The 20,848-nt window shown below is 34.9% G+C and overlaps 1 protein-coding gene across 11 annotated transcripts in view; it reads right to left on the bottom strand.

The window, feature by feature from the left end:
• The window catches only part of RAPGEF6 (Rap guanine nucleotide exchange factor 6), a 218,502-nt gene that overhangs the window by 150,527 nt on the left and 47,127 nt on the right, over positions 1-20,848 (bottom strand). For 9 of the 11 annotated variants that reach the window (XM_027098353.1, XM_027098364.1, XM_027098327.1 and 6 more), the window contains one exon: positions 8,654-8,723. The exons of the other annotated variants lie outside the window; for them this stretch is intronic. In XM_027098353.1, coding sequence (XP_026954154.1) covers positions 8,654-8,723 — 70 coding nt within the window. The remainder of the gene's footprint in view (positions 1-8,653; positions 8,724-20,848) is intronic. 11 annotated transcript variants of the gene reach the window in all.

Here is a 20,848-nt window from a genome sequence, read left to right as displayed (position 1 = left end):
GTGTGTAAGACCTGCCGAGTTCAAACCAGTGTTGTTCAAAGGGGCCACTCTATTTTCTTCCCGCTTATCATTCAATTCCCTAAATCTCTATTCAGCCAAGTTTTACCTTCTGTTTAATCTGAGATTTTATTTTCAGTTATAGATGTTTCTAGTTGTAGAATTTGGGATTAATTCTTTCATTTTATAGTTTCTAATCTTCTACTGAAATGTATATATGTTATCTCTGATATTTGGGATCTCCTGTGAGTTTGCTGGCATTGTCTGCTTTTTATTCTCTTTAGTTTCTGACCACTTTTAGATGTATTCCATAGATTCTGATATGTAGTATATTTTCACTATTGTTATTTTGCAAATTCTGTAATTTCAGTATGTATTTACTTACCCTTTGACAAAGTTGTTTGATAGGTTTAAAAATTTTAAGGTGTAGCCTATATATTTTTTGTTATTAGTAAAGTTTCATTGCATATAATCAGAAAGTGTTTTCAGTATATCTACTTTATGGAAATCACTGATTTTTTTTTGGTGAACATATGATCAATTTTTGTGAATGTGCATTGGACACCTGAGATGGTGTAGTATAATGCTGTAGAATACAACATATATTCATAAATCCACCTTACTGTTTATTCTGTTTAGGTCTTCTATCTCATTTTTTGTCTACCTGATCTATTTTATACTAAGAACAGAGAATTATATTCTATTTTGTAGCACATTTCTGTCTCACTGAATCTCCTGTAATTTTTGCTTTATACAGAGGGTTTCTGTGTAATGTGCTGCATAGAAATTCATGTGTTGTATCTTTACTGTAAATTGTGAGTTTTAGCATCAAAAAATATGCCCCCTTCTATGTCACAGTTAATGCTTTTTGGATTGAATTCTACTTTAGTATTAAGATTACTGTATCTGCCCCCTTTTTATTTTCACTTGTTTAGAATACCATTGTCCACTGAATCATTTGATTCAGGAATCACAGAAGTGTCTCTTATAAACAGTATATAGTTGTTGCGTCTCCTTTTGTGAGCCAGATTGAGAATCTTTCCCTAATAATAGGTGGATGAAGCACATTCACATTTACTGGTATGACTAATATTTTCAGTCTCAATTCTGGGATAACATTTTATAATTATGTGTATTTTACTACACTTGTTTCTCTAAGAAACGTGTATTCTTTGCTTTTTAATAAAAAAATTTTTTTTGGTACTTAGGAAGACCTGTATTTTTGTTTTAGTGATTACTTCTGTACTTAAACCGTTTAAACGCCCTTTGTCTTCTTTTCCTTTTTCTCATACAATTTTTAAAAATTGAGATATAATTCACATACCATAAAATTCACCCTTTTAAAGTATACAATTCAGTAATTTTTGATATACTCACGAAGTTATACAGTCATTACCATTATCTATTCCACAACATTTTCAACATCCCAAAAAGGAACTTCATACCCACCCATTAGCAACTACTTTTTCTCTCTATCGATTTACCTGTTTTGAATATTTCATATGAACAGAATCATACAATATATGGCTTTTGCTATCTGGCTTCTTTTACTCAGAATGTTTCCAAGGTTCATCCATGTTGTAGCATGTATTGATATTTGATTCCTTTTTACCACAGAATAATATTGCATCATGTACACATATAACATTTTGTCTATTCACTTATCAAGGTGATGAATATTTGGTTTTTTCCACTTTTTTAGCTATTATAAATAATGCTATGAACATTAGTGTTCAAGATTTTATGTGAATGAATGCTTTCAATTCTCTTGGGTATATACTTGATGGGTCAATGGTAATTCTATTTTTAGCTGTTTGAGGAGTTGTCAAACTATTCTCCAAAGTGGTTTCACCATTTTACATTTCTACCAACAATGTATGAAGACTGATTTCTATACACCCTTGCCAATACCTGTTACCGTCCACCTGTCTTATTATTACCCTTTTACTACGTGTTGGCAAAGAATCTTCATTGGGCATCTTGTGTTTCTACACATTTTGCTGGGTTTGCCAAGAATGAAAATCCTAACCACTCATTATGTGGGCCATTTCTCAGAGCTGTGTTTGTAGCAAGCAATCTTGAAGGATGAAGTAATGTTTCCTACTGGAAAAAGAAAAAGCCCACTTACTATAAAAGCACCATATTTATTCACCAAGCGCAGTGTTTCTTAGCTGCAGTACAAACCTACTATATGCAAGGCATCCACCTGGGCCATCCAGCATAACCTACACAAGACCTAGGGAACAAGGGGAACCTACAGAAATATGCTAATTATTATGCTGCTCACTATACCATGAGTAATGGAATTCTCTGTCTCTGACCCAAGACATGTTTTGGTCTCGTGTCTTCTGCCAACATCCATGAAATAACTAGTAAACTGTTAGCTTTTAAATATAGTAAAATCAAATGTTAGACTGGATATTATCTAATTTAGCAGTTTTTATTGGTATTTTAACTCTCTTCCGTTTTTTTTTATGCAACAGATGATCAGTAAGAATGTTTTTTCCTATTTCACTCTCCCTTTTCCTTTTTTATTTGTATTATTTCTACTTAGTCACAACATAAAATGTATGTCCAGTAGTCTTCCCCTCACATCCCTACCTTTGTTTTAGTCTTAGCAAGTACATCCATGTATTTTAAATGCTCGTCTTCACTTCTTTTGCTGAGGTATTCCCAGTTATCTCTCAACTGGATAAAATATCCTCCAGGAGATTCCTTAAAAAAACAGCTCAAGAGTACCTAATTCCCTAAAAACTTACATACTGAAAGCTGTTTTCCCTCAACCTTGATATCTAACAGAATGTGGCTGAACATAAAAACTTTGTTTCATATTTTTTCTTGGAGTTTTCTTTTTAAATGCTGCTCCACGGCTGCCTTGTTTTGGTTGCCTCAGTGAAATTTAAAATGTCTGAACCAGTGCCGTTCTTTTGCCTTTAGAAGTTATGTAATGTTTTTGCTTGGAAGCATAAGATTTTTTATCTTTCCCCAATATCCAGTGGACCCTTTCAATGTATAGATGTGAATCTTTTTCAATTTCTGGAGAATTTTCTTTGAATATAGCTTTAAATATTAGTTCTTTTTCACTGATTTTTCTTTCTTGGGACTCTAAAATTCTGAATGTTATCCCTCCATTGCCTGTCTTTAATTTCCACTATTTTCTCTGACACTTTTTCCAGCTTTAAGACTGCACAGAACAATGTATAAGCTTAAGGTATACAACAGTGTTGATACATTTACATATTACAAGATGATTACTACCATAGCTTTAGCTAACATCTCCATCACGTCACAGTTACCATTTTTGCAGTGAGATGGTTTAAGATCTGTTCTCTTAGCGACTTTCAAGTTATATAACACAGTAATTCTGACACTTTTACTTCATTCTTGTGTCATTTTCATTCACTTGGTTCTTTTCCTGCCTTTCTTCAATGCACCTTATTAAATTTTCATTTGACTCTATTCCCCCCGGGGGACCTTATAATTTATTTATTACTAAAATATTTTTTTTTCTTTGTTTTCCATTCCTTTACTAAGTTCATATTCTTTTTACTCCTTTTTTTTGGGGGGGGCGGATTTTCTTTTCCTGGTTTTTAAATTACTGATTCTACATATTTTTTGTTTTTGTTTTTCAATGTCCTCAACTGGTTGATTGAATATATTTAACTCTGGAGTGTAGTCACACTCTACATCTGCATGCTGGTTTTTCTGCGGTGGGGAGGAGTTTTTTTCTCAGTTGACATGTAATAATTTTCTTCTATTTTTATAATACCTACATATGGATTTATCAAGTTCCCCTTTTTACCTTTTTGTGGTATTAGGATGTCTTACAAAACTCCTAGTTTAACAGCACCTCTTTTGTCAAATACTTTGAAGTCCAGATGTTTTAAGATACTTTTTTCTTTTTGTTTTGCTAGTGGAAGGAGAGGTTGTAAGACTCTGATTTTGTGTTCACTTTGGCTTGTAGGCACCTAAAACTTACCCACGTGCTGCTTCTTCACCACTTAAATGCCAAAGAGAGCTTGTTTCCTTTTTACCTTTTATCTTAACCCTGAAGCTATGCATTTAGATGACTACTCTGAAAATTATTCATAATATTAAAAAACTTCACTGTAGTCTCTGTTCTGATCTATCATATGTATACGTACACACACACATATTTAATTTTAAACTTAGCGTGGAATTAGTCTTTCCAACAGTACAGGTCAACCCTAGGTCCATTTGCTAGCGTCCATTTTCTGTGTTTTCTACAGATCTGCTTGGTTGGCCTTTGTTCATCATAAACCCTTGATAAGGGTTGGGAGTAGAGATGAAGTGTGAGAAATAACATGCTGGGAAACGGTGATTTCTCTCTTTTTATTTACAATTATTTTCAAGTTTGAGCGTCCTCTGTCTTCAAGTTATGCTGTGAGCATGGTTTGTGTATAGATTTCTTATACCCTTCTTGTAGTTCTACACTGTTTTTAGAGGAAATACTGGGAGACAGGTAGTTAAGTGGTTACCGCTGTCTTCAGCTACCCAGAAGAAGAAAGATTTAAAAGTTTAATTAAAACAATGAACTAATAAAATTCTATAAAGCAATACAGATTTTATAAGTTCAATAATCTTGTCATGGGAAGGTCTTTCTAATAAGCATGACTTCAAAAAGTCATAAGAGGAAAAAAACTCAACAGATTAAAAAAATTATAACTGACATAAAATTTACTTCAGACTAAAGTTAAAAACTGATAAACAGCTTCTTACAACAAAAGGGTTCATTTACCTAGTAAGAAAAAGCTCTCATGAACAAATAAGGAATAATCCAAGTAGAAAAATGGGCAAGAGATAATAAGAAATATAAACTGATAATAAACGGATAATAAGAAAAATAAACCCTCCATAAAGCATATGAGATCATGCACAGGTAATTTAAAACGAGATTTCATTATAATGTGTCAGATTAAGATGACCAACCTATCAGGTGATGAGCAGGGTGTTTAGAAACAGGCATTCCCAATCACCAGTGGTTACTCAAATTTGTAGAAATACACACGTAATAAAAGTATTTGACAGAACTTATCAAAATAGGAAGCATTACTTATAAACATGTATACTTGGACCAAGCATTTTTATGAATTCTAAATAATTTCACCTAAAAAATACTTAGGTATCAAAGATTTATGCTATTACAAAATGTTCAGTACAATTTTGTATTTCAAAGGATGTAATAACAGTGAAAAACTGAAAAAAAAAATCAAGATTCATCAATATGGTGGAATAAAAACAAAATCCTCAGAAACTTCAGGAACAAAAATCTTAAAATTATTTTAGATTATTTTCTCCTATAACTCATAGAGCATTTTTAACTATGCTGATCATCAATAAAATACTGTTTTGGAATTAAAAAATTACCAATCATAAATACATACACTTGATGTAATTATTTGGGGTGATTTTAAAAATTTTATATATACACATACTTTTTTTCCCCAAAACATTTGGGTATAAATTGAAGAGAGGGTGATTCTTGACCCTAAAATATGTCAACATGTATTTCCTAAGAACAAGAATTTTGTCTTACATAACCCCACTACAATAATCAAAATCAGTAAACTCAATATTATCTAAACCACAGTCCATGTTCAAATTTCACCAACTGTGCCAACATTATCATTTATAGTTACTCCCCTCTCCTGCCTCCAAGATTTAATGCAAGATAAAAAGCACTGTATTTAGTTATATCTCTTTTTTTTCTCTTTTAATATGAAACAGTTCCTTAGTCTTTCTGTGATGTTTCTTGACACTGGGATATTTAAAGAGCATAGGACCTCAATTTTTAGAATGTCTTCCATTTGGTTTGTCAGCTATTTACCACCGATTAGCTGCAGGCAGGCATTTCTGGCAGGAATATGTCTCAGAGGTGATGTTCTGTCCTTCTCAGTGCATCATATCATGAGTAGTGTATCACTTTTTGCCTATATTGATGGTGGCAGCAATAATTTTTGTTATAGTGGTTTCCTCCACATTTCCCCATCAGAAATTTGGTAATTTTTCCTTTCATAAATGATTTGTGGGGAGATACAATGAGACTACATAAGTATCCTGTTTCTCAACAAACATTAGTCACAAGTTTTGGCATTCATCAACGATTTTTTAACTTAATCATTCCTTCTAGACTTATTAGTTGGCATTTAACTATCAGGAAGAACTCTTCCTTTTCATTCATTCATACCATTAGAAATTAACAAATTCTTTATTATACAGTAGGGTACCATCAATCACTATACATTTTTATTTGGATTCTCAAACTGTCCCAGATTTGGCCAATGGGACTCCCTTCAATCTCGTTCCTCTGTCCTTTTGCCAGGTCCCTATAATTCTCTGAATATTTCCTTACTTTATAAGGTAGGTGATGGAAGTATTTCATATTTTGACAGAGGAAGGTTTTAAGTGGCATACATTTGTAATATCAATAAATTGTACACTTAAAATATGTTTGTACACTTAAATATATATGTACACTTGAAATATGTACACTTAAAATACTATCTAGAGTATGTTAATACTCTAGATAGTAGTGCTTTCTACATTGTTATGAGCAAGCAATTTTAAAACTGTCTTAGGTGTCAGTAAATGTTTTGATGATGATGGAAACCAAGTTTCTCACTGTTAGTGAAAGGAGGTACAAATAAGCAAAATGAGAAAAACAGAATAAACTCTAGATTTTAAACACAGGTACACAGAAACAAAGAAATAAATACAGAGGTGTATATATGTGTGTATGTATGTGTATACATACACTCAAACGTACATTTTCTAGCTCTGTTCAGTGAAAGGCCCTACAAGCAATGAAGCACCTGGAGCAATGAAAACAGCTGGCTGCCAGATCTTGGTTTCTAAATACTGCTTTAGAAACAGAAAAGGCTAACTCCCAGTTTGGGGCAAGAAAAGTACAACTCCTCCCTTTAATCTAAAAGGAAAATTAATTTAATTGTTAATAACTTTAGTAATTAACTTAATATCTTAAACTGTACATTTAAAAATGGCTAAAATGGGGTCTTCCGTGGTGGCGCAGTGGTTGAGAGTCCGCCTGCCAATGCAGGGGACACGGGTTCGTTCCTGGTCCAGGAAGATCTCACATGCCGTGGAGCGGCTGGGCCCATGAGTCATGGCGGCTGAGCCTGCGCGTCCGGAGCCTGTGCTCCGCAACAGAGAGGCCACAACAGTGAGAGGCCCGTGTACCGCAAAAAAATAAAAATAAAAAAATTAAAAAAATAAAAATGGCTAAAATGGTAAATTTCATGTTAAGTGTATTTTACCACAATGAAACAAGACAAACAATGTACAAGGTGGATGGAGCTTAATCCACGTATATAGTCCACCCTCTGTATTCATAGATTCAACCAACCACAGACTGTGTAGTACTGTAGTATTTACTACTGAAAAATATCTGAATGTAAGGTACTGAGCAGTTCAAATTCATGTTGTTTAAGGGTCAACTGTATATGAGAACACTATGGCAAAAGCACTATTTTTTTCCCATAAAGTATGAGAAATATAAAATACATCAACAGACAAATAACAGAGAAAACAGTACTGCCTGAGGCAGTTTTCTTGCCATGTCCCTCAATGCATTTATTTAGAGGAAAGGGTTCTGAGAACTTAACAGATATGCCATGTATACCAACACTTAAAGAAAATAAATGTAAAACAATACATAGTCTAAGCCTTGAACAAACCTGAAAAAAAATAACATTCACTGAATATTTACTATGCAGATAGCACTCTGCAATACTATGGAAGACACAAACAGAACAAGAAATAATCTTTGCCTTTTAGGAGCTTAAAATCAGTGGTTTATATGAAATTTAGGACACTAAGCTCACGATAACGTAGATGACCCAGTTTAGGGAAGAGAAAACAGAATCTACCTGAAGATGTCAATCTGACTGTAACACCATGAAATGGAAAAGTGGTTTAGTTTTGAGCCCTGATATTAAAAGACTTCATTAAGAATTCAACCTCGTTTCTCAAGTTTAAATCAAATCAGATGACATGATCATTTACATGAGATGCTAGTAGGACAAAGAGTCCATTCAGTATTAACTATTTTCTAGTAAGGTCATCTCAGAACAAGGCAAAAGGCCGCTGTGTTCTGGATCCTTCAAATGGTAAGGAAAAAAGTCTTATTTTCTATAGTTACATCAACTACCTAGCTTTCTCAGGAAAAAGTAAAGAATTATTCCTTAAATACACTCTGAAAGTAAAACTATTAAGATCTAAACCATTTCTTACTTGGATATAACAGTATCTCTTTTTTTCTACCTCTTTCCTTCAAGTCCAGGGTACAGAACATGGATGCTCAAAGATTATTAACTAAATTGAATAGGAAAATCAGGATCCCCTTTCAGAGCTCTTATTTAAATTTTCTGATAGAAGTAGTAAAAGAAATTACCAAATTTGCAACATTTTATATATAATTGCATCCCTTTCAAGGATCAGAAAAAACTTTAAAGTGGATGAAAATGCATCGAACTTGGTATATAGTTTGATGCTACTTCGTAAAATATTTAAAAAGTCACAGTAATGGAACTTCCTTGAGTGTTTAAAAGCCTACTACATTTAAAGTTGAAAATGAAGCATATCAAAAAACAATTTCAGTATTCTTTAAAATTCTTACCACAATCATTTCTGAAGGCTCTAATACAAGACAATCACATCCTCTTTTTCCTCCAAACTGCTTACCAAAACTATAAAAACAGAAAATAATTTCTTTAGCAAAGGTTATAAATAAAATGCATCAATATAGAAAAAATGAACCCAAAAACCCCTACATGTTAACCAAGAAATTCTGATCCTATCAGGTACACTAATAAGATTTAAAAAAACAAAACAAAACAAAAACTTCCTTTTACTTGCTGAGATATATATAAGTGGTCTCAATACACAGTTGGGTCATAATTATTTTAAAAATTCTGCCTTTAACTAGTCTCTAAAACTGATTATAAAAGATATCTGCCTAATCTCAAATTCTGAACATCTATTAATATGTGTTGAATTCAGGTAAAACCATACTTACTAAAGAGTGAAGCCACAATTATGGAATATTTTTAAAAAGTAAATTTTTGAGAGTGATATTAGATAACAGATAGAAAAAAAAACTTTAAAAATACTTACACTTGAATATACTAAAAAATGTAGTGAGATGCAGAAGTGGTTTATTTTTAAAAAACAGTGTTGGAGCCACTGGCTAGCTCTTTGGAAAAAATTGAAACTGCAGTAGTACTAAAAGAAAATTTGAGTATTTTTATGTTATTTGTCTGAGAGAAAGATTTCTAAGCAAATCAAAAGAGAAAGCACTAATAAAGGAAAAAATTGATGTTTTCATTTTAAAAGACAAACTGAATTTTTTAAAAGGTGGGATATGAAAAAAATACTAGAGACACAAAAGGTCAACATACTTAATATGCAGAGTGTACATAAAAGAAATTATAAAAGCACTCTAAAATATTACAAAATGGAAGTACCATGGCTAATTATAAAATATATTATTATTACAAAAATAACTTTAAAATTCCAATAACACAAGCAAAACTATAAAAAATAAACTTAATAAAGAAATATAGAAGTCATTTATAAAAAACTACACAATTTTATTGATGGACTGAAAATAGGGCTTGATAAAAGAAGTGATATAACATACACTTACAAAGAAACTCAATATTATAAAAATGTCAATTCTCCACAAAGTATAAGGTTACATACAAATACTAGTTTATAGCCAAATCCTAATCAAAATCCAAATGAACTTACTTTTGAACATAGCAAAAAAGTCACTGCTGTTTTTTCTTAAGCAGTAGCCTGTATTATTTTTGTATTTTCCCCAAAATATTCCTACCTCATCTAATACATAAAACAATGAAAAGGAAATTTGCAAAAGTCTGCTTTCATTCAAGATGGAATAACAGGGACTGGATTTACTCGCCTATGTGAAAAAACTGGAAAATCAGACAAAACATATTAAACAACAGTTTCAAGACTTCGGAAAGCAGGCAGGACAGGGATGTGATTCCTTAGAGAGGGAATTAAAAAACTAAAATGACCCCTACAATATCCCAATTTTACTAAGTACAGGCAATCTCTAGGCCACAATGCAAGAAGGGAGAAACCTAACAGAGCCTGCCAATCTCACTGAATTGAAGAGACAGAGACAGTTTTGGGGTGCAGGTGATGGAGGAAAGATCTTTAATATTTATAGGGCAGGATAAAGGAAAGGAGGGAGCAGCAGAGAGAGAGAGGAAGAGAGACAGAAAGAACAAGAATGTGCACCAGAGGGCATGCATGAGTGCACATATGTGCTCTGGTGATCTTCAGAAAGGTTCCACTGAATCTTTGGGTGAATAATATGAAAATGTGAGAAAAATGTAAATACTAGCCACAGTGGAAAGACCACATAATACATGGAGCATCAGGTGGAATCTGCAGAAATCCATTTCCTTTGTAATGTGATAAATTAGTCCTACATTAAGGAAGTGCTGGACTCATTCAAACGAATATTAAGACTCAAAATGGATTCCAATTAGCTAAACTACATGTCAGAAGAAAGCCTAATACTACCTAAAGAAATACAACAAAATCTGGAACCCAGCAACATAAAAGTTGCAAAGTCTGACATCCAGTAAAGCAAAACAAAAAACAGGCATGCAAATAGGAATATATAATCCACAGCCAAAGAAAAACCAATCAATAAAAACAGAACCAGAGCTGTCAGCAGTGAGGGAATCAACAGACAAGAACACCGAAACAGCTATTTCTAAGTATGCTCCAAATGTTTAAGAAACTAGAGATAAACATGAATACAACAGAGAAACAGAAGCTTAAAAAAAAAAAAAAAAAAGACCTAACGGAATGTTCTACCACATCACATACGTAGACACAATGTCTGGTTTTCCCATTTTTTAGTTGTGTTAAAAATTGTTGGGCTTCCCTGATGGCTCAATGCTTAAGAATCCACCTGTCAATGCAGGGGACACAGGAAAATCCCACATGCCGCGGAGCAACTAGGCCCGTGTGCTAAAACTACTGAGCCTGCACTCTAGAGCCCATAAGCCACATCTATTGAGCCCGCGCACCACAACTACTGAAGCCCGCACACCTAGAGTCCATGCTCCATAACAAGAGAAGCCACCACAATGAGAAACCCGCGCACCACAACGAAGAGTAGCCCCCACTGGCCACAACTAGAGAAAGCCCGCGCACAGCAACGAAAACCCAACGCAGTCAAAAACAAATAAATAAATAAAAAATCGTGAGTGGTTTCAGACAGTGTTAACTTGATATGTCCATTATAAAGTTTCCTCTTAATTTTCCATCTATTAGTTTTAGCATCCATTTTTGATCAGTGCCTAGACCTAAAGTATTATTAGGGGCTATTGAAAAAGGCATTTTATAATTCTAATTATTCTTACTGAATTTTTTTAACATCTTTATTGGAGTATAATTGCTTTACAATGGTGTGTTAGTTTCTGCTGTACAACAAAGTGAATCAGCTATACATATACATACATCCCCATATCTCCTCCCTCTTGCGTCCCCCTCCCACCCTCCCTATCCCACCTCTCTTAAGTGGCCAAAGCATGGAGCTGCTCTCCCTGTGCTATGCAGCTGCTTCCCACTAGCTATCTATTATACATTTGGTAGTGTATATATGTCCATGCCACTCTCTCACTTCGTCCCAGCTTACCCTTCCCCCTCCCCATGTCCTCAAGTCCATTCTCTACGTCTGTGTCTTTATTCCTGTCCTGCCTCTAGGTTCTTCAGAACCATTTTTTTGTTTTGATTCCATATATATATGTGTCAGCATACAGTATAGAGGTTCCTTAAAAAACTAAAAATAGAACTACCATATGACCCAGCAATCCCACTACTGGGCATATACCTAGAGAAAACCATAATTCAAAAAGAGTCATGTACCACAATGTTCACTGCAGCACTATTTACAATAGCCAGGACATGGAAGCAACCTAAGTGTCCATCAACAGATGAATGGATAAAGATGATGTGGCAGGGCTTCCCTGGTGGTGCAGTGGTTGCAAGTCCGCCTGCCGATGCAGGGGACGTGGGTTCGTGCCCCAGTCCGGGAGGGTCCCGTGTGCCGTGGAGCAGCTGGGCCCGTGGGCCGTGGCCGCTGGGCCTGCGCGTCCAGAGCCTGTGCTCCGCAACGGGAGAGGCCGCGGCGGTGGGAGGCCCGCGTGCCGCCAAAAAACAAGAAAAAAAAGATGATATGGCACATATATACAATGGAGTATTACTCAGCCATAAAAAGAAATGAAATTGGGCTATTTGCAGTGAGATGGATGGACCTAGAGCCTGTCATACAGAGTAAAGTCAGAAAGAGAAAAACAAATACCGTATTCCTACTGAATTTATCAGCTAGAGTACTGATATAAAGAAACACTCCCTTGTGCACCACAACTAGAGCCTGCGTGCCACAACTACTGAGCCCTCGCACCTCAACTAGAGAAACCCGTGTGCCGCAACTAAGACCCGAAGCAGTCAAATATATATTTTTTAAAAAAAAGCAACACACTCCCTCATCAACTATTTGAGTTCCTGGTACAATAATTTACACAAGAAAGGCATGAGAAAAGCTGCAATGGAGATGACATGATTGTATATTAAGTAAATTCTATACATTCTGTTTTTAGGGAATTCCCTGGCAGTCCAGTGGTTAGGACTTGGTGCTTTCACTGATGTGGCCTGGGTTGATCCTTGGTCAGGGAACTAAGATCCTGCAAGCAGCATGGCGTGGCCAAAATAAAACAAAATAAAGTATTAAAAGGAAAGAAATAAGTGAATTTACCAAGGTTGAAGGATACAAGCTTAATATCCAAAAGTCAACCCTTTTACTGTATGTTAGCAATGAAAAATCTGAAATATCTTTTAATTTCATTAAAGGCAGAAAAACACAGAAAACTTGAGATAAATTTACCAAAACATGAACAAGACCTGTACAAAACTGCCAACTAAAACACTATAAAACATTGCCAAGAAAATTAAAGATGTCCCAAATAAAATATCTCTTGTTTATGGATTGAAACGTTCTACAAATTCAATATAATCAACAAGTTGCCTTAGAGAAACTGACACAATGATTCTATTTACATAAAAATGTAAAAGACCTAAAATAGCTAAACCAATTCTGGAAAACAAGAACAAAGGTGGAATATTTTATATTTCAAGATATACTTTTATAAAGCTAGAATACTCAAGATAGTATGGCATCAGATTAACTTATAGATCAATAAAACAGGAGAGAAAACAAAATCAGACCCATATATACAAATTCAACTGATTTTCTGACAAAAGTGCCAAGGGAATTCAATGGGGGAAAAGATATTATTTTCTATAAATGGTGATGAAACAACCAGATATCAATACAGAAAAAAAGATCTTAACACCATAAACAAAAATTAGAAATGGATCGGAGAATATAAATGAAACAATGGAAATTATAAAATTCTCATCACAACAGACTTTTTGTACATGTCCTCAACAAGGGTTAGGAAGCTTCCTTCCACATATCTAATATTTTAAAAATTTTATCATGAATGGGCTTTGGGTTTTATCTGTTTTGGGTTTTTTTCTGTTTACTGAAAAGATCATGTAGTTTTTGTCTATTTTCTTTACTAATGGAGAATACTGCATTAATTGTTTTATGGATGTTAAAATTCCTTGCTCTCCTTGGATAAACCCAATTTGGTCACAATGTCTAATACTTTTAATACATTCCTGGATTTGATTTGTTGTTATTTTGTTAATGATTTCTGCATGTATATTCAGGAGAAATAACAATTTGCAGTTTTCTTATGATACTACATCATCAGGACAATACTATACTCATAAAAGAGATTGAAAATGTTCCTTCTTCCCCTATTTCTTCATTAAATATTTGAAAACACAAGCAGTAAAGCCATCTGGGCCTAGGCGTTTCTTTGTGGGAATATATATAATTATTAATTTATTAATTTATTTACTTTTTATAAGTATATTCAAAGTGTCTAATTCTTTTTGAGTGCATTTACAGTAACCTTTTTAAGATTTGCCCAATTTGTTGGTATACGCTGGCTCATAAAATCCCCTAACAATACTTTTAATTTCTGTAGGATGGTAATATCCCCTTTCAATGCCTGATTTTAAAAATCTGTGTCTTCTTTTTTAAAAGATCAGTCTAACTCAAGGTTTAACAATTTTGTTGATCTTTTCAAAGAACTAGCTTTTCATTTCATTGATTTCTCTCTACTGTTTTTCTGTTTTTTATTTCACTGATCTCCACTCAAACTTTACTTCTGTTCACTGAGTTTACTTTGTTATTCTTATTGTTAAGCTGTAAACTTAAGATGATTGAGGCCATACATTTCTCATAAAAGTGCTATAAATTTCCCTCTAAGGTCCTTCAGTTGAATTCCATCAATTACGATGCATGTTCATCTTCATTCATTTCACAATATTTTCTAATTTCTGTTGTCAACTCTTCCCTGACCTGTGGGTCATTTACAAAGGCACTGTTTCAATTTCCACATTCTGCTGATATTTATAATTCAACTCCAACATACTCAGAGGACAAACTCTGTATGATTTCAATCCTTTTTAATTTACTGAGACTTGTTTTATGGCCTAGAATATGCTCTATATTGGAGAATGATCTCTTAAGTCTAAAAAAAATTACGTATCAGATCAAAGAGGTTAATAATATTTAAGTTTTATCTTTATTAATTTTTCAGTCTAGCAATTCTATCACTTACTGAGAGTAGAGTTTTCAAATCTCAGCCATAACTGTTGATATGATTATGTGATTTTTCTTTAGTCCGTTGATGTGATGGATTAATTGATTTTTGATTGTTGAACCAGCCTTGTATACCTGAGTTAAATCCCACTTGGTTACAGTGTGCAATTCTTTTTATTCATTTCTACCATATCTCAATCTGGTTCTTATGTTTGCTCTGTCTCTTCCAACTGTGTCTTTTGCCCTTCAGAAGTCCTTGTAATTTTTTCTTGCTAGTCAGCCATGATGTACTGGATAAAAAGAATTGCTGTAATTAGGCCTTTAGTCATATGCCAGTAAGGTGTGAGGGAAGGGGAAGTATTTTACAGTTCTATGATTAGGTCTCATTCCTTTAGTGAGCCTTTGCCTGTGGATTGTAAACTTCACACATTTCTCAGCTTTTTTCCTTCTTTTAGGTGGGACAGGATTGCTAGAGTGGGCTAGCGCTGAGTTACTTCCCTTTCTCCATACAAAAAGCTAGAGCCAACATGAGTTGGGTATTCCCTTTCTGCAGGTCTGTTAGGCTCTGGTGGAATAGTTTCTCCTAACAACAGACATTCTTAAGAAGAATGTTCTGGCATATTTCAAAATGGTTCCTTTTTCCTTCCCCCTGCCAGGAGCACATGGGCTTTTTCTCTGTTATTCAGCATGAGAACGTGGCAGAGATCCGTGAGGTAAAACTCAAAGTGTGGAGATCCCTTCAATGACTGTGTCTCCCTGGATTTTTTAACTCTCAGAGTAGTCCATACTGAGCTTCCAGCAGTTCATCAATTACAGTTCAACTGGGGCTTCCCTGGTGGTGCAGTGGTTGAGAGTCCGCCTGCCGATGCAGGGGACACGGGTTCGTGCCCCGGTCCGGGAAGATCCCACATGCTGCGGAGCGGCTGGGCCCGTAAGCCATGGTCGCTGAGCCTGCGCGTCCGGAGCCTGTGCTCCGCAACGGGAGAGGTCACAATGGTGAGAGGCCCGCGTACCATGAAAACAAAAAACAAAAAACAATTACAGTTCAATTTTCCCTACCCTGGCACTAGCTCCCTCAGAGACTGCTGCTTTAAATTTTGATTTTCTGTGTCTGTCTGTCATTCTAATTTGGGGACAGCAGATTGCCCTTGTTACCTCACTTCCCTTATGGATCTAAGAAAGGTTACTGATTTTTCAGTTCAACTTTTTACTTGTTATTAGGACAGAGTGGCAGTTTCCAAGATTCTCACATGGCCTAGTAGAAACTGGGAAGTCCAGGAATATTTTGAATCTACAGATTAATTTGGGGAGACTTGCACTTAATAATATTTCATCTTCCAGTGTATGAACATGGATTGTTTCTACATATATTTATATCTTCTTTAATTTCACTTAGTAATATCTTACATTTTTCATTTTACAGTAAGTCCTCTACATACAAACCTTCAAGTTGTGAAATTTCAAAGATGGGAACATGGGTTTGCATGTCCAATCACATAAGTCAGTTTACATGCCTGGCATACACTGTCATGTGCGTGCATCCTCTACAAGTGGTTGTGCTTTTGTGTACTTTACTGTATAGTACTGTATAAAGTACAGTAGTACAGTATCTTTATTTCAAGCCCAGGATGTCCGGAAGTAGGCATAAAAGCAGTGGTGATGTAGCTGGTACTGTACTGTTGTACTTTTCAAGGTACTGTACTGTAAAATTAAAAATGTTTTCTTTATTTTTTGTGTATTATTTGTGTGAAAAGTATTATAAACCTACTACAGTACAGTACTATATAGCTGACTGTGTTAGTTGGGTACCTAGGCTAACTTTGTTGGACTTATACAAACAAGCTCTCAGAATGGAACTCGTTTGTATGTAGGGGACTTACTGTATAAATTTTACACTTTATAAAATTAATTAAATTTTAATTAATTGTTAAATTACTTAATATTTTTTCTTTTTGATGCTATTCTGAATGGCACTGTTTCCTTAATTTCATTTTTATTTTATTCATTGCTAGTATAAAGAAATACAATTGGTTTTTATACATTGATCTTATATCCTGTGACCCTGATATACTCTAAGTTCTAGTAGTTAAGTTTGTAGGTCCTTAAAGCTTTCTACATAGAGAAACTGGTAAAGGCAGTTTTATTTCTTCCTTCCCATTCCATAAGTAACACCCAATCATGATAAAACTCTCAATAAACCAGGAATGGAGGGGAACTTCCTCAACTTGATAATGACTATCAACAAAGCACCAACAGCTAGTATCCCACTTAATGGTGAGAAACTCAATGCTTTACCAAGAACAGGAACTTAGTAATGATGTTCCCTCTCAACCACCGCTTTCAAGATGGTATTGGAAGTCCTAGCTAATATAATAAGATAAGGAAATAAAAGGTATACAGATGGGAAGGAAGACATAAAACTGTCCTTGTTCTCAGATGACATGATCATCTATGGAGAAAACCTAAAAAACTGACAAAGAAAACTCCTAAAACTAATAAGTCATTATAGCAAGGTTGCAGGATACAAGGTTAATATACAAAAGTTAACTGCTTTCCTATATACCAGCAAGAACATGTAAAATTTGAAATAAAAAACACAATGCCATCTGCATTAGTATCCCCCCAAAATGAAATAGTTGACCCTTGAACAACACAGGGGTTAGGGGTGCCAAAACTTCCTCCGTCAAAGATCTGAGTTCAGCCCTCCATACCGGCAGTTCCACATCTGCTAATGCAATCAACCTCGAATCCTGTAGTACTGCAGAATTTAGTGAAAAGTATCTACGTGTAAGTGGACCTGCGTAGTTCAAACCAGTGTTCTCCAAGGGTCAACTGTACTATGGTAAAAATCTAACAAAATCTACATAAAATCTGTATGATGAAAATTACAAAACTCTGGAAAAAAAAATCAAAGAACTAAATAAATGAAGAGATAGTCCATGTTCATGGACAGGAAGACTCAATGTTGTGAAGATGTCAGTACTTCCCACTTGATTTATAGACCTAACACAATCCCAGTCAGAATTCCAGAAAGTTATTTTGTGGATAAATAGTCAACACAACATTGGAAGAGAAGAACAAAATAAAGGGCTGATGTTACCAGACTTCTAGATTTACCACAAAGCTATAGTAATCAAGACAGTGTGGTAATGGTGAAAAAATACATAAATGGAACAGAATAGAGAGTCCAGGAATAGACCTCAATAAATATAGTCAACTGATCTTCGACAAAGGAGCAAAGGCAGCACATTGGAGCAAAGTTAATCTTTTTAACAAATGATGCTGAAACAACTGTATATCCACATGTAAAAAAATAATTTAGACACATACTTCACAAAAATTCACTCAAAATGGACCACAGACCTAAATGGAAAAATGCAAAAGTATAAAATTCTAGAAGATAACACAGGAGAAAACCTAGATGACTCTGGCTATAGCAACGACTTTTGCAACTACAATACTAAAGGCATGATACATAAAGTACTAATAGAGAAGCTGAAGTTCATTAAAATTAAAAACTTCTGCTCTACAAAACACATAGTTAAAAGAGTAAGACAAGCCACAGACTGGGAGAAAATATTTGAAAAGGTAATTCTGATACAATAAGTCCCCCTACATATGGACTGTCAAGCGTGAACTTTCAAAGATGCGAACGTTTGCATGTCCAATCACGTAAGTTAGTTCACCTGTCTGGCATACACTGTTGCGTGCGTGCATCCTCTACAAGTGGCTGTGCTTTTCTGTACTTTACTGTGCAGTACGTATAGAGTACAGTAGTACAGTATCTTTATTTCAAGCCCAGGATGTCCAGAAGCAAGTATAAAAGCAGCAGTGATGTAGCTGGTACTGCTAAGAAGCACCAGCTGTTGTACTGTACTACTGTACTTTTCAAGGTACTGTACTGTAAGATTAAAAATGTTTTATTTTTTGTGTTTGATTTTTATGTATTATTTGTGTGAAAAGTATTATAAACCTATTACAGTACAGTACTATATAGCTGATTGTGTTAGTTGGGTACCTAGGCTAACTTTGTTGGACTTAAGAACAAATTGGACTTACGAATGCACTCTTGGACCAGAACTCATTCATATTTAGGGGGCTTACTATAAAGGACTGTTATCTAAAACACACAAATAACTCTTAAAACAACAATAAGAAAACAAACAACATAATTAAAAAATGGGCCAAAGACCTTAACAGACACTCCACCAAAGAAGATATACAGATGACAAGTAAGCACATGAAATAATGTTCCTTATCATATGTCATTAGGGAAGTGCAAATTAAAGCAACAAGATACCACTACGCCTTATGAGAATGGCCAAAATCCAGAACACTGACAACACCAAATGCTGGCTAGGATGTGGATCAACAAGAACTCTCATTCACTGCTGCTAACAATGCAAAATGGTACAGCCACTCTGGAAGACAGCTTGGCAATTTCTTACACAACTAAAAATATTCTTACCACATGACAGTAATTATGTTCCCTGGGTATTTACCAAAGGAGTTGAAAATTTATGTCCACAGAAACACTTGCACCTGTATGTTTCAGCAACTTTATTCATAACTGCAAAAACTTGGAAGCAACCAAGATATCCTTCAGCATGTGAATGGATAAATAAACTATGGTACATTCAGATGACAGACTATTATTCAGTGCTGAAAGAAATGAGCTGTTAAGCTATGAAAAGACATGGAGGAAACTTATATGTATATTTCTGAGTGAAAGAACCGAATCTGAAAACACTACATACGGGTATGATTTCAACTATATGACACTGTGGAAAATGCAAAACTATGAATACAATAAAAGGCAGTGGTTGGCAGGGCTTGGCGGAAGGGAGGAATTAACAGGTAGAACTCAGAGGAATTTTAGGGCTGGGAAACTACTCTGTACGATACTATTGGGTTGGTCAAAAAGTGCCTTCGGCTTTTAAGTAAAAATAAAAGACACATTTTTCATTCTTGCCAAAAACTTTATTGAACAACGTATTCACTGTTTTGTTCCACTACCTTCTGACATTTTTCAGGCAACTTCATAATTCCATCTTCCCAAAACTTTTTATCTTTTTGAGCAAAGAACTGTTCCAGGTGCCTTTTACAGTCTTACAGAAAATGGAAATTTTTTCCATTAAGAGAATTTTGTAAAGACCGAAATAAATGGAAATCAGAAGGTGTCATGTCTGGTGAATGCGGCAGATGAATGAGAACTTCCCCGCCAAGCTGTAACAGTTCTTGCCTGGTCATAAAAAAAAGCATGCGGTCTTGTGGTATCCTGATGGAAGATTATGCGCTTTCTGTTGACTAACTCTGGACACTTTTCATCAAGTGCTGCTTTCAATTGGTCTAACTGGGAGCAGTACTAGTTGGAATTAATCGTTTGGTTTTCCGGAAGGAGCTCGTAATAGAGGACTCCTTTCCAATCCCACCATATACACATCACCTTCTTTGGAAGACCGGCCTTTGGTGTGGTTGGTGGTGGTTCATTTCGCTTGCCTCACGATCTCTTCTGTTCCACGTTATTGTACAGTATCCGCTTTTCATCTCCCATCACAATTTGTTTTAAAAATGGAATGTTTTCATTACGTTTAAGTAGAGAATCACATGCAGAAATATGGTCAAGAAGGTTTTTTTTGCTTAACTTATGTGGAACCCAAACATCAAAGCGATTAACATAACTAAGCTGGTGCAAATGATTTTCAACACTTGATTTGGATATTTTGAATATCTTGGCTATCTCCTGCGAGGTATAATGTTGACTGTTCTCAATTAATGTCTCGATTTGATCGCTATCAACTTCAACTGGTCTACCTGACCGTGGAGCATCATCCAGCAAGGAATCTCCAGCATCAAACTTCACAAACCACTTTTGACATGTTCGATCAGTCACAGCACCTCCTCCAAACACTGCACAAATCTTTTTGTGTGTTTCAGTTGTGTTTTTACCTTTCTTGAAATAATAAAGCATAATATGACAAAAAATGTTGCTTTTTTCTTCCATCTTCAATATTAAAATGGCTGCACAAGAATTCACCAATTTTGGTAAGTTTTTAAAAAATGCACGCTGATATGACAGCTGTCACATAC

This window comes from Aethalodelphis obliquidens, unplaced genomic scaffold, assembly GCF_003676395.1.
Source record: "Aethalodelphis obliquidens isolate GAN/ISIS:26980383/991018 unplaced genomic scaffold, ASM367639v1 scaffold4, whole genome shotgun sequence".
Lineage (NCBI taxonomy): Eukaryota > Metazoa > Chordata > Mammalia > Artiodactyla > Delphinidae > Aethalodelphis > Aethalodelphis obliquidens.
This window is presented reverse-complemented; position numbering and strand designations above follow the sequence as displayed.